At 39.1% G+C, this 15387-nt stretch overlaps 1 protein-coding gene across 2 annotated transcripts; it reads right to left on the reverse strand.

The window, feature by feature from the left end:
• Positions 1-575: 575 nt before the first annotated feature.
• Positions 576-14246, reverse strand: trmt6 (tRNA methyltransferase 6 non-catalytic subunit). Of its 2 annotated transcripts, none has more exons than XM_061901023.1 (12): positions 13933-14246; positions 13561-13691; positions 13370-13479; positions 5125-5216; positions 4965-5048; positions 4759-4883; positions 4522-4656; positions 3756-3904; positions 3590-3675; positions 3160-3262; positions 1119-1205; positions 576-1037 (listed from the first exon to the last, which is right to left on the reverse strand). In XM_061901023.1, the coding sequence occupies exons 1-12, from the start codon at positions 14043-14045 to the stop codon at positions 876-878; spliced, it is 1377 nt and encodes a 458-aa protein (XP_061757007.1). In that variant the 5' UTR covers positions 14046-14246; the 3' UTR covers positions 576-875. The 2 variants fall into 2 exon arrangements, with proteins under 2 accessions (XP_061757007.1, XP_061757006.1); XM_061901022.1 differs by having other exon boundaries at positions 4486-4656; positions 13933-14244.
• Between the last annotated feature and the right edge of the window lie 1141 nt (positions 14247-15387).

A 15387-nucleotide genomic window follows, 5' to 3' on the forward strand; every position in this document is an offset into this window, starting at 1 on the left:
TTGTTCATTTGAGATAATTTAGCCATTTTTATGCTACAAAAATGCTTAATTTACAAAAAATGTGCTTTATCATACATACTTTTGACCAATCACAGGCCATAGCGAAGAACTATCACATGATTTTTTTAAACACATTTTCAAAAAACGTGATCAGGCGAAGCCGCAAAATATGTAGCGAGGGGGGGTCGAGAGATGACTGTAAGCCCCATTTTACGCATGAATGTAAAAAAATATGTGTTTTATCAATTGTTTTAAGTATGTGTGTGTGTAAGGTACAAGGTACATTTGTGGCAGTGTTTACAACAGCACTTTTTGCACTTAAACCTTGGAATTGCACATTTTAATATTTTTAATCTGTTTACTGTGTTTTGAATGAGTGTTTTTGTTGATTTTGACATTAATTTGCAGAGGGACTAGTGATGGAAATTAGCCATAATATCAAATTTTTAAATGTAAAATATTTAACAACAGGTATTGACCTTTTTAAATAAACTAAATCTACACAAAATAGGGCAACAGGTCGATCGCGATACTCAGCACTACATTGTCAATTAACTGCTGTTGAGTAAGCAAACTCTTATAAAGAATCTTTTTAATTGGTTTTAGTCAGGATGCAAAAACAAACAGATCACAGAAATAAAAATTACATAAAATTCCACCCTAGAAATAAAATACTAAGTAGCTGCATCTGTTTTTTTCGACATTTCTTACATAATATTACAAACTGAAAATAAACTGGTTTGCGGCAGACCAGCTCCGTGATAAATCTAAACAGACACTCTGCTTGCCTGCACTGCTTCACGCGTGTCCACCAGGCAGCTCCGCCGAGGCGATCACTAACGTGCCCTGACGAAAAGTCGGGTCCTTTAGGTCGTTCAACTTTCTGTAATTTTCTGTCTTTTTGGCGCCGGCTCCTCCAAGATCTTGGTGGAGCTTGCGGTAGGAGCCGACCTCTCCATGGCGACCGTGATGCCAGAGAGGAGGTAGCCCCCGCCACCACTCATCAGCAGCACCGGGTGTGTCCTGTTAGGCAGCACCTAGGGGAGAAAATAACTTTTTGTCACAAGTGTACCTAGTCTACCCGAGTAGCAAAGTTGGGAAGTGCTCCAAAGAATTACCTGATAGTGCCTTAACCACGTGTCAGTGAGTCGAAGGTTGACAGTTCCGCCTTGCTCCTTGAGTTTGGTGAAGCACTCCACAAGGGGCTGCAGAAACAACATCATGTTTATTAAAAGGGATAGTCATAAGCAAAGTAACAGTAATAGTATAAGTAATACTTAGCTAAAGAATGATGTCACAGTGAATTTGACGACTTTGCATCATCCAGCAGAGGGTGGTGGAGGAAGGAGTATATATATATATATATGTATATATATATATATATATATATATACACACACACATATACATATATACAAACCCCGTTTCCACATGAAATTGTGTTAGATGTAAATATAAACGGAATACAAGGATTTGCAAATCATTTTCAACCCATATTCAGTTGAATATGCTACAAAGACAACAGATTTGATGTTCAAACTGATAAAAAAAATTTTTTTGCTAATAATCATTGACTTTTGAATTTGATGCTAGCCACACGTGACAAAGAATTTGGGAAAAGTGGCAATAAATACTGATAAAGTTGAGAAATGCTCATCAAACAATTATTTGGAACATCCCACAGGTGTGCAGGCTAATTGGGAACAGGTGGGTGGCATGATTGGGTATAAAAACAGCTTTTCATGTTTGGTGGAAGAAGAATACTGAGTTGTATCCCAAGAACACCACACCTACTGTGACGCATGGGGGTGGAAACATCATGCTTTGGGGCTGTTTTTCGGCTAAGGGGACAGGACGATTGATCCGTGTTAAGGAATGAATGGGGCCATGTATCGTGAGACTTTGAGCCAAAACCTCCTATCAGTGAGAGCTTTGAACGGTTGACCAAATACTTATTTTCCACCATAATTTACAAATAAATTCTTTAAAATTCCTACAATGTGAATTCCTGGATTTTTTTTTCCACATTCTGTCTCTCACAGTTGAAGTGTACCTATGATGAAAATTACAGACCTCTGTCATCATTTTAAGTGGGAGAACTTGCATAATCGGTGGCTGACTAAATACTTTTTTGCCCAACTGTACATACACATATATATCCATCCATATATATACATATATACACACATATATATCCATCCATTTATATACATATATGTACACATATCCATCCATATATATCTGTAATTGAACATTTGTTGTATTAATTGTAATTATATTTATTTATTTATGTGCATCAGATGATTTCCCTCGGCATGGCACACCTTGACCGTGTCTGTTTTGGCTTGGAACGCCGGAGACGAATGTGGCGTACTTTATTACCTCAGCCTCAATGGTTATGTTTTCATCAGGGTTTGTTTATCTGTTTCTTAGCAACATTAACATTTATTATGATTTTCTTTATTTCTTTTTGTCTCTTCTATGCGAAACTGCACTGAGGATTCCGGGAGATGTAGTTTATTTTACACCCGCCAAAGCAAAAGTGCTGAATTCCAGGAAGATTAACCAACTAGGTACAGTGGATTTTATTTTGTATTCCTAATTTTGTAGCGACCTGGTTGCTAAAGTTAAAAAGTTTTGTGATTTCAAAAAGTAAGTACACCATAGGGCTATTCACAGTGTGTATGCGTGTATGGGCAGGGCGGTGACTAATGAGGACAGTTAAGCTTGTTGTTGTTGTTGTTTTGTCTTTGTTATTAAAAGGAAAGTTAATCCATCTACCTTGTTATATTTTTTTGATAGAAAGTATTGCATAGCGCTTTATATTGTGTTGAAAAATGAACAAACTTTTTAGAAAAACGGACCTTATTCATATACGTATTTTTATTTATTACAATTGGCTTGTGTATTTTAATGTAACCATGTGTAGCACTTAACTTCAGGGTTCAACACTGAATTGTTACAATTATTGTTTGCTTTTAATTTCCTTGTGGAATAAAGCCTGCAGTCTAAAAAAAACAACTTTTTTTTAGTGATTCCAGCTAAAGGAAGGTCATTTCCCACATGGCAAGCGGTGGTGGTAATAAGACCTACTCTAAACAATGACCCTCATTTGACAAGGAGACGGTGGTCGTTGTAAAACACTTATCCTGAGCTCACCTCTTTGTATTGGGAGTAGACCACAAAGGGCCTGGAGGGAGCCAAGAACCTGATCAAGCCCATCAGGGTGGGACACGGGTGGAAGCGAGAGGCGATGACCAACCTGCACATAAAACACATGATCACAGCAAATTTAGTCCAGGATGAAATACACCAACATTATTATTGGAAATGTGCACTTATGTTGTAATTCACCCTCAAGTCTTTACTATCTAAGCGAGGGATACGATTTAAGAAGGGATGTTATGATGAAGCTGCTATGATGGGGTAGAATCAATAAGCTCCATTAATCACAAAGAGCCTTTCGAGCAACACGTCTTCAAGTTGATGTTTGCAGATTTGTCCACCTGGCAGGACACTGACTGCATTCCTCAATCAATTCTTTATTTCTGCCGAACTAATTGAATGAACGGCAACTCATCAGACCAACCCGTCTGCGTTCCTGCCCTGAAGCTGGGCCGCCGCTGCCGCCAGTCGCTTGCGCTTCTCCTCTTGCCTCACCCTTTTCAGCTCAGCCTACAAACACAACATTTGACTTGTTTTGTTAAAAAATACATTAAAAAAATAAATACAATTTTGTAGTGACATCTCCTTACTTTGGCCTCTTTGGCTCGCTGAAGCTCATTTTGTAGACTTTGTTCACTGCTCTCGTTTGTCACCATTCTGGGGTCCTCTGGACTGTCCCTCTCTTGTGTCTCCAGCTGCGTTGTTGTCTTCTGTGCCGCCACATCGGGTTGCGTTGCATCTGTGGTGTTGCAGGAGGGAAGACATTTAAACTGCTTTAGTGGAAAAATTACACTACTTTACTACTTAAAAGTTCAAATAAAAGGTGTCAAAAGTGTTTGAACAACAGCTTGTTTTTTGTCGGCCCTCCGTGTATTTTCTAAAATAAAGATCTATTAATTTTGAATGAGATTTTACACTAATTTTGCCCAAGTGTTTCTTTTAGCCATTTTACTAAGTAATTCTAGGTTTGCTAGGTCAGTATGAGTTTAGAGAAAGCAATGGGTGGTTGCAACATTTAAGAAGTGGTCACAGCTTTGTACAACACTACATTCCCCACCACCCCTACCTCCTGCTGAACAACAAGAAAATCAACAGACAAGGTGAATTTGATTTTATTCTTAATTAATAATTATTGTAGCAACCGGCTGTTAAAGTTAAAGCGTTTGTGAGGGGTGACACCAAAACCATTACCGGCACCCAAAAGACTGGAGTGGAACAACAATTATAAGAATCAGACGCATCATTTGTATTCAATCTCATTAGATTTGACAAAAATGTATATCTTTTATGCATTATTATTTCATGTCCTCTGCAGCTTACCAGTGTTGGAATCCTTGGCACTGGTGTCGAGCGTACCTGCCAGCAAAGCGTTGACGTGGCAGATGGGGAAGTCATGCAGCGTGTCGTGGAAATGAGTGGGGAAGCCAAAGCTCTCCACTCCCGCCCTGACCGGGCCACCCCCCGGGTACATTTGGATCACTGAGCCGTAACCTGGATGGAATTAAATGTTAAATCAAAGGTTGTAAAAAGACAGCACATTCTGTATTATATAAAAATAATAGCCGCAATCTATTGAATGCACACTGCACTTGCCTCCCATTCTTTCCATAACAGCTCCAAGCACCAGGCCAGCACATGTTTCAAACACCAACACTTTGCTACCTGCGTGGATGTTGGCCAGGGTCAACATCTGGGCCAGTGTGTCATATCGCAGGTGACTACGTCGAACAAACGCATAACACACTATATGTCACACCACTGTATGTCAAGCAAACCTTGTCACAACAAGCTAAACTCACCAGATCTTTCCCGGCTCTCGTCCGTGATACATGAGTGCCAGTATGCGGCATGTTGGCTTCAGAATGGTCACAGTACTTTCATACCTGCGATAAGTACAAACCCGGTACATTACATCATATTGCATCATTATTACCACCATTTATAACATGTGAGCTTTACTTCTTCTTTTTCTTTTTAATGTACTTGTCCTGAGCGAATTCCGTCTTATCCCTGAAGGTGGAGCTGTTGTCTATAAGTTGTTGAATGATTTCCTGTGAAGCAAAATACACATACGAAAAAATTAAAAGGTACGATGATGATGCACATCAAAAAAGGAGAACAATTTAATAATATGAAATGAACACAGTCAAAACAGTTAATAGTCAATTATTGACTGTATGTGGAATAAATAACTGTCGTGTCCCCTAATTATAGTGAACAGGGTTAAAGTGTATCCAAAGTTTTGACTGGTTCTCATCAACTTCAATGTATTAAACATGTATTGATTTTTTTTTACGTGATGGGGTAATTTGGGCCACACTGCAATTTTTTTTTTCAAATCCTAAAATTAAAATTAAAACATACTAGAAATATATACAAATTGTAATACAATAGGAACAAACATGCAATATTACAAAAAATAAAGTATTCATTTCGAGAAAATTGTAGTGATTTTAGAAATAAAATTGTTGTAATTTTAGCAAGTAAATGTCAGAAACAATTTAAATATTTCTGGCTCTACGCCTAGCAGGGCGGCAGCTTTACACGCACAGGAAGCACAGACAGACACTGACTCTTGAGACTCACTAGTAAGAAGTGTCGCAAAGTATAAAAAATTAGGAGGAAGAAAATATGATTACAAAGCCAAATGTCCTGTTGAAGAAATATTTTAGCTTCAAATTGCACGGGTATTACATGCCCATCAACAGAGACGAACAAGCAGAGAAATAGAAGGTCATGATCACCTGATGGCAATAAACAGACAATCTCCAACCTAGATTTTCCAACTGGAAAATAAATGCACTAAGATGTTCAATGTTTAAGTACAATGTATGCTTACAGAAATTAGCGTCCATTTTATTTTTTTGTTTGTTTATTTATGATAAAGGTTTTCACCTTCCAATGGCAGTACAGTGGTACATACTACAGTAATGACAATTAAGTTTGTATATTTTTAAATGGTGACTTGCATTATTTATATATTAATTACATTACAATATTAACAACTATAGTTTTTAACAATTATTTATTCAGTTTCAGAGCATGATGTACACAAAAGCTCTAAGTCTGTCTGCAAAAAGCCAAATATTTTGAAAGTGAATTATTGCATTTTCTAATTTGTGGCACCTTGAGATGAGAATGTTGATTGACAGTTATTTTTTGCATTTTTATGTATAAAATATTTAAAAATCGCAAATCGGATCTCAATTGCAATTTTTTGGAAAGAAAGATCGCAATTACATTTTTTCTCAAAATCGTGCAGTTATTGTATAGTATCTGTATATAAACAATACTACAGTGATTAGATCAATAATTTGATGCAAAATAGTTTTTGTTTGTTGACAAAGTCTGGCAGTAAGTCTCTGGATACAGGAAGGCTTTGAGGGCAAAACCCAAATGATTTAAATGGGCTTTTGTTGATTTATTGCGCACTGGCCACTTTATTTTGTTTAAAAAATGTATGTAGAATTCAATACAAAATCTGATTTACAACAATCCTAGCAAATTCTGAATTAATAAGCTCAAACAATCAGTTAACACACAATTAATTACCAAAGGGTTTGTAGATACAGGTTTGTTTTTTTAACAACTTTAATATCCATGTTTTTTGTTATTGATTTTTACCCGATTCCTGTTAACTTGTTTGGCCTGTAAAGGAACCTTTGGCACCAATGTGTGTTGTAAGGTGTTGTAAAAATAAAACTTTATTCATAAGTGTTATAAAAATCATCCCTGGTAAAGAAATTCCTTTCACAACAGTTGTCCAGATTGAGAACAATCTTCAGGGAGTAAGTAGTGTGTATCAAAGTCAACAATCAAAAGAAGACACTTCACCAGAGTGAATAGAGAAGGTTCACCACAAGATGTAAAACACAAGTGAGCAAATAAAAAACATGGGAGGCCAGATTACAGTTTGCAAAACAAATTTTGGAACAACATCCTATGGACGGATGAAACACAAATCAATTTGTACCAGAGAACAGTATGAAGGGAAAACAATTATTCAAAACATTGCAGCTGCTCATGGGTGAAGCATGGTGGTAGTCGTGTCACGACGTGGGCATGTATGGCTGCCAATGGAACCAGTTCCTCTGTATTCATTGATGATGTGACTGCTAAAAAAGCAGCAGGATGGATTCTGAAGTGTTTTGGCCAATTTTATCTGCTCATACTCAGCCAAATGCTTAAAAACTAACAGTACTTCACAGTGCAGATGGATAATAACCCAAAGCATTCGGTAAAAGTAGAAAAATAGTTTGTTAAGAGAAAGAAGTGGGATGTTGTGCAATGGCCAAGTCAATCACATGAGCATGCATTTTACTTGCTGAAGACAAAACTGAAAGTAAAATGTCCACAGAACAAGGAGGAAGAAAAGACATTAGCAGTAAAGGCATGACAGAGTGTCAGCAGGGACTGCAAAGGATTTGCAACCACAGTGAACGTTTCGATTTATGATTTGTACTATTACTTTTGGTCCCTTAAAAACTTTCAGTCACATTTACAAACTTTCTACACAATGCAGCTGATTAGAATTACAATACTCGCAAATTAAAGCTAAAAGTCAGCAATTAAAGAACATCTAATCTAGTTTTACTTCAATTCAGATTTTGGTGGTAAGTAGAGCCAAAAAGGATGATATTGTGTTGATGTCTCAATATGTATGGACAATACACGAGACGCCTCCAATATTGCCCAAATCACACGTCAAGCTGTCTGCCATCTTTTCATTACTCATTTGTCAATACTTCAGCAACAAGACGGTAGCACTGCATGCCGCATAATTTATGTAAATTAACAGCTTTTCATATTTTTGATAGAACTACACCATGTAGCCGCTCCAAATAGAGTATAATGCTCTTGTCACTATTTAAGTAAAAAAAACATAAAAACTCTCCATATTTGCTACAATAAGTGTGCTACATTGATAACTATGAATTGAGGTCTAATAGGATTATTGACAGCCACGTAAATGTGTGATTTCTTCATAAAACACATTGTTGTCACATTAGCCACGCATACATGGACAACATTTATTTATTCCGATAACCATTCGAATCAGAATGTTACTGTGTACATGGACCCTAAAAGAAAAGGAGCTGATTATGACATGCATTTTCATGCATCCTTAAATCGGAATACTTTGACATGCGCAGAACCTAACAAACGGAAAGGTGTGTCATTGTTCGTGCTATGGCACAATCTTTTTGTAAGAATTGCCTCACTACAGGTGCTGTAGAAGCAGGAGACTTCCACTGTAAACAAACATGGATTTACCATTTTTCCTTCAGTTCACTACTTTTGTTTTACCCTTTCTGTTTTAAATGGAGCTGTTCTGTGCATTTTATGTTGCGAAATGTACGCGTTGGTCGCGCGTCATCATGTTACGACATTCTGTGTAGGGCTGGGCGATATATCGCAGGTTAGTCTCTATGCAAGGTTTCTCATAGTCAGCATTGTCACTGGCGTCCCACTGGATGTGAATTCTCCCTGCCCACTGGGTGTGAGTTTTCCTTGCCCTTTTGTGGGTTCTTCCGAGGATGTTGTAGTCGTAATGATTTGTGCAGTCCCTTGAGACATTTGTGATTTGGGGCTATATAAATAAACATTGATTGATTGATTGATACATTCTCACGCAGTTGCTTTTACCTGCGTGCATTACACTGCATGAGTTTCCCACTCTTTCTTGTCTCTCCTTCTCACAGAGACGTAAACCAAGCGCACCTTCTTACACACGTCATGTGTGCAACGTCACACGCTCCTGCGGAGCAGAGAGGTAGCGACATGGTAACGTTAGCTGTGATGCAAACGGTGAGGTGCGGGTGATAATACGAGAGAGAGAAGGTGTGAATCTGTTAACAAATGGTGGAAGAATTAATTCCCAAGAAAAACAGCCCGGGGTCCATCGTCCGGCGGTGGTTTGGCTTCAAGCAGGAATATATTCAACATATATGGGGCAAAAGCGTTGCTACAAAAAGTAGCAGCACTGCTAATGTAGCATAATTTGAAAAGTCACCCGCTAGAGAATGAGGAATGCTTGAAACTGTGCATATCAAACATCTCCGGCCGGTGCCACACTAACAAAATGCCGAAGCAACTATTTCCACATCAACACCATATGAAAATAAAAAGTCAACAACAGAAGGAGATAACGTCCGCAGGAACCTATTATGCAGCTCATTTTTATTTGACAGTGATTGAAATATCTTGTGTAACATAATGCACAAAAGTGCACTTTATTTAGTGTTGTTTTGATATGTCATCTTGGTGACATCATTCACAAAAGTGCACTTATAGCTTGTTTTAAAATGTTTCTGACAATCTTGCACTTTCTGTTTTGAAATTACATGAATGTTTGTGCCACTGCTTGATAACGGTTTAATAAATACAGTTTTGGTAAATAGACTTAGTTGTGATTTACCTGTCTACATGACAGTTTATAAAATTAGCATATATTAATGCAGTATGAAAAAAAAGGTTTTAATGTAGACACCTTGAATCATCATACTGCTGTGATTAAATGCATCAAGTATTCATTCAAGGCTGAGGGAAAATATCAGGATATATATCATGTATCGTGACATGGCCTAAAAATATCGAGATATTAAAAAAGGCCATAACGCCCAGCCCTAATTCTGTGTGTGTGTGTGTTTGAGACTAGCAATTAGCACTTGGAGTAGCTGTAATGTTGTGGATGAAAGAGCTCGTTAAGACGACACCTAGATAGATCCCTTCTTTTATTGTTACATCGACACATGACACTCTAGACTACCCTTTTGGTTTTGCTAGTCTCGTTTTGAAGAAACAACCTCAACAGCATATAATGCTACATTTGTATATGCTGAATGGGAGGGAATAGCAGCAAAACAAGTGCTTCATTTCGAGAATATTTAATTTAGTCCCCCCTCCACCAACAAAGTATAGCTGACATCAAAGACATGCGCAGTAAGGATAATTTTAACACGATTTTCGGAAGAAAGTATTTTAATGCGCAACAATTTAAATTACTGTTGGCATAAATCACCCATCTCATCCATTTCTACCGCTTATTCCCTTTGGGGTGGCTGGTGCCTATCTCAGCTACAACCAGGCGGAAGGCGGGGTACGTACCCTGGACAAGTCGCCACCTCATCACAGGGCCAAGACAGATAGACAGACAACATTCACAATCACACACTAGGGACCATTAAATGTTGCCAATCAACCTATATCCAGGTCACCCGTCTCAATCGGAATGAAATACTGACTGCAGGTGCAACCCTGACAGCCATAAGATGGCGGCCGTGGGGTCTACCAAAGCAAAGCAATGGGGGGACACAAGCGCCACTGGCTCTACAGATGTCTATCGTCCTGACACTACCGGCCACATTTCTTTTTGGTAGAGACATCATATTATGCCTTTCTTCCATCATGTTTTGAAAACTACAGCAGTTAGGGCCTGAAGTATTGGCTCCCTCTGCTGATCACCTCCAAGTAATGTCCATCACTCATTTACCGTTTGCTTCAAGACTACACAATGTAACATTTCATTGTGAGAGCAATGACATTTCATATGATGGGAAATAATGATTAATCACCTATACATCTCTAAACCGGGCAACCCGGTGGAAGAGGGGTTAGTGCGTCTGCCTCACAATACGAAGGTCCTGAGTAGTCCTGGGTTCAATCCCGGGCTCGGGATCTTACTGTGTGGAGTTTGCATGTTCTCCCCGTGACTGCGTGGGTTCCCTCCAGATCAGGGGTCACCAACGCGGTGCCCGCGGGCACCAGGTAGCCCGTAAGGACAGGATGAGTAGCCCGCTGGCCTGTTCTAAAAATAGCTCAAATAGCAGCACTTACCAGTGAGCTGCCTCTATTTTTTTAAATGTTATTTATTTACTAGCAAGCTGGTCTCACTTTACTCTACATTTTTAATTCTAAGAGAGACAAAACTCAAATAGAATTTGAAAATCCAAGAAAATATTTTAAAGACTTGGTCTTCACTTGTTTGGATAAACTAATTTGTTTTTTTTACTTTGCTTCTTATAACTTTGAGAAAGACAATTTTAGAGAAAAAATCCAACCTTGATTTTAGGATTTTTAAACACATATACCTTTTTACCTTTTAAATTCCTTCCTCTTCTTTCCTGACGATTTAAATTAATGTTCGAGTAATTATTTTTTTTATTATTAAATACATTTTAATTTAATTGTTCATTTTAGCTTCTGTTTTTTCGACGAAGAATATTTGTGAAATATTTCTTCAAACTTATGATTCAAATAAAAAAAAAATATTCTAGCAAATCTAGAAAATCTGTAGAATCAAATTTAAAACTTATTACAAAGTCTTTTGAATTTCTTAAAACATTTTTGTTCTGGAAAATCTAGAAGAAATAATGATTTGTCTTTGTTAGAAATATTTCTTGGTCCAATTTGTTATGTGTTATAACAAAGATTGGATTTTAACCTATTTAAAACATGTCATCAAAATTCTAAAATTAATCTTAATCAGGAAAAATTACTAATGATGTTCCATAAATTCTTTTTTAAATGTTTTCAAAAAGATTCAAATTAGCTAGTTTTTCTCTTCTTTTTTTCGGTTGAATTTTGAAATTTAAAGAGTCGAAATTGAAGATAAACCATGTTTCAAAATTTAATTTTCAATTTTTTCCTGTTTTCTCGTCTTTTAAACCGCTCAATTAAGTGTTTTTTTCCATTTTATTCTCTACAAAAAAACCTTCCGTGAAAGGAAAAGAAATGTACAACGGAATGACGGACAGAAATACCCATTTTTTTTTATACATGTATGGATTTATTTATCAAAGGTAAATAGAGCAAATTGGTTATTTCTGGCAATTTTTTAAAGTGTGTATCAAACTGGTAGCCCTTCGCATTAATCAGTACCCAAGAAGTAGCTCTTGGTTTCAAAAAGGTTGATGACCCCTGCTCCAGATACTCCGGCTTCCAAAGACATGCACCTGGGGATAGGTTGATTGGCAACACTAAATTGACCCTAGTGTGTGAATCTGAGTGTGAATGTGGTCTGTCTATCTGTGTTGGCCCTGTGATGAGGTGGAGACTTGTCCAGGGTGTACCTTGCCTTCCGCCCATATGCAGCTGAGATAGGCTCCAGCAACTCCCGCGACCCCGAACGGGACAAGCGGTAGGAAATGGATGGATGGGTGGATGGATGTAGGGCTGGGCGATACATCGATATATACGACATATCGCAAGTTTGTCTCTGTGCGATATAGAAAATGACTATATCGTAATATTCAATTATATGTTCTCACACTGTTGCTTTAAGCTGCGTTCATTACAATACTGGCGTGTCTCACTCCTTCTCGTCTGTCCTTCTTACATGAGTCACATACTCTCGCAAGTCTAGCGCCGTATGCACTCGCCGAGAGCTAACGTTAGCATGGCTAACGTTAGCTGAGGCAGGTCGAGTTGCATTTAGCCGCGGGCATCACACAACAGGCGTTTCTCTCTCACTCCTCGTCTCTCAATCTGACAGAGACGGAAAACAAGCCCGCCTTCTTACATACTCTCGCGAGTCTAGCGTCAGAGCGCTCACCGATCAGAGAGGTAGCAGCATGGCTAACGTTAGCTGAGCCAGGTCGAGCGGAGCTTGTAACAATACAAGAGAGAGATGGTGCGAAACTTAGCACAAATGGAGGAAGAACAATAAATGCCCAATATAAAGAGCAGGGGGTCCATCATCTGGCGGTGGTTTGGCTCCAAGTGGGAAAATATTCAGCAGACAACAGCAATATGCTGTTCAATGTATATACTATGATGATTAACCTGTGTGATGACTGTATTATGCTGATAGTATATATTTGTACCATGAATTGATTAACATGGACCCCGACTTAAACAGGTTGAAAAACGTATTCGGGTGTTACCATTTAGTGGTCAATTGTACGGAATATGTACTGTACTGTGCAATCTACCAATAAAAGTTTCAATCGATCAATGCAAAGTATGCAGCAGAAGTGTTACTACAAAAAGGTAGCAACACTAAATGGTCCCTAGTGTGTAAATGTGAGTGTGAATGTTGTCTGTCTATTTGTGTTGGCCTTGCGATGAGGTGGCGACTTGTCCAGGGTGTACACCGCCTTCCGCCTGATTGTAGCTGAGATAGGCGCCAGCGCCCCCCGCCACCCCAAAAGGGAATAAGCGGTTGAAATGAATAGATGGGGGCTATCAACAGTCCCATCCGTACCTGACCCTTGAGACCTTGCTCCTTCAGCGTCTCAATGTCGTCCCTCGTCAGTTTTTGGGATTTACCATCATCTACTATGTTCCTGTTGTCTGTGCCCGCCTCCTTTGCATCTGAAGGGGAACAAAATAAAAACGTTGGTTTCATAAATAAAACAAAACATACTGGGGTTTTCTGGCCGGATCCAAACACACCATTAGAACTTTGAGTGTCCTTTTTTGTTGGAAGCTGAAGATTTCCTCCAGGCAAGATTTCAAAAGAGGTGTTGTACAAATGTCCCACAGCATTGTCCAGAAAGAACCACTGCTTCTCAAACACTACCTTCCTTTGTTTGAAAGACATGCACAGATTTAGTTGTCTATGTTGATTTGCAGTCATTACCATTTAAGATCATTTTAGACATAAACTGGTAAAAACGTATTCGCAGGTCTACAGCACATAACGTTCTCATTCATAAACCCCTACTATACTCAGAATGTTTTATCCTACGTAGCGAATACTAACGCCGATCGTGTTGTCTTTTCCAGCGGACAAAAACGGCATACAGTAGATAACTTTGGACTTACTTTCTGGACTGTATTTGCACAGCTTTGAAAATATCTCTACGCTTCAGCACAACATGGTCGCCCTCGTTAATCGTATGCATGGCATCATCATCATCATCCTGCTTGTCCGTCATTATTGAGACAACTAGGCAGCTAAATGAACAGCTGGACGGTCAGTGTTGAAAATGGGTAGATAAAGGAGTGAAATATGTCTCAAGGAAGAGCACAGACTTATAAACTAGTACCACCACGTGTTTTAGCTCATTCTGTACTTCCTTAGCTGTCCAGAAAGGCGACCGTTCGAAAGAAAACGCGTGATACTTCCGCGTTTCAGTATTACCAGCTGTGATTGGTCCATTTTGACAAATTTTCGGTTGGCCAGCCAATAGCAGCCAAATGCGATGGTCCGCCTTGGAAAATGTAGATTTCAGAATATTTAACGGATTTGGGCGTCGTTTCAAGCAAAGTACAGCTAAAAAATATATTTTGGTGAACTTAATGTATGGTTAAATAATACTTGTTTAAAATGTATATGTAACATTTTGCTTTCCTCTTTTTTGTTTATTTTTTAAATTATTTTCACTACTGTAGCCGAGTGTCCTGGGTTCGCATATTCTGGGTACTGATAAAATAGAATAATAAAAAAGGAGTCATGTGAGCAGGTCCGGTCTTCACCACTTCTTTATTGTTCCCTTCTTTACACCTCTCCATATACCTCACCTTCTTCAACATCCATTCCTACCGCTTATTCCCTTTCAGGGTCGCGGGGGGTGCTGGTGCCTATCTCAGCTACAACCGGGCGGAAGGCGGGCTACACCCTGGACAAGTCGCCACCTCATCGCAGGGCCAACACAGATAGACAGACAACATTCACACTCACATTCAAACACTAGGGCCAATTTTAGTGTTGCCAATCAATCTATCCCCAGGTGCATGTCTTTGGAGGTGGGAGGAAGCCGGAGTACCTGGAGGGAACCCACGCAGTCAGGGGGAGGACATGCAAACTCCACACAGAAAGATCCAGAGCCTGGGATTGAACCCAGGACTGCAGGACCTTCGTATTGTGAGGCAGACACCACCGTGAAGCCTTGGTTAAATAATAATTGTTTAAAATGTATATGTAACATTTTGCTTTCCTCTTTTTTGTTTATTCCTTGAATTATTTTCACTACTATATACATGTATCCCGAATACTTCCATCCATCCATCCATCCATTTCTACCGCTTATTCCCTTTCGGGGTCGCAGGGGGTTTTGGTGCCTATCTCAGCTACAACCGGGCGGAAGGCGGCGTACACCCTGGACAAGTCGCCACCTCATCGCAGGGCCAACACAGATAGACAGACAACATTCACACTCACATTCACACACTAGACCCAATTTTAGTGCTGCCAATCAACCTATCCCCAGGTGCATGTCTTTGGAAGTCGGAGGAAGCCGGAGTACCCGGAGGGAACCCACGCATTCACGGGGAGAA

The sequence above is a fragment of the Nerophis ophidion genome, linkage group LG05, assembly GCF_033978795.1.
Source record: "Nerophis ophidion isolate RoL-2023_Sa linkage group LG05, RoL_Noph_v1.0, whole genome shotgun sequence".
NCBI lineage: Eukaryota > Metazoa > Chordata > Actinopteri > Syngnathiformes > Syngnathidae > Nerophis > Nerophis ophidion.

Excerpts from the sequence above, each read along its gene's own strand:
- trmt6 (XM_061901022.1), bottom strand. The coding sequence starts at position 14,045 with ATGACGGACAAGCAGGATGATGATGATGATGCCATGCATACGATTAAC. Across the intron at positions 5,049-5,124 it reads ATTAAAAAGAAAAAGAAGAA|GTATGAAAGTACTGTGACCA; the intron begins GTAAAGCTCACA and ends TACTTATCGCAG. Across the intron at positions 4,884-4,964 it reads CGAGAGCCGGGAAAGATCTG|TCACCTGCGATATGACACAC; the intron begins GTGAGTTTAGCT and ends TGTTCGACGTAG.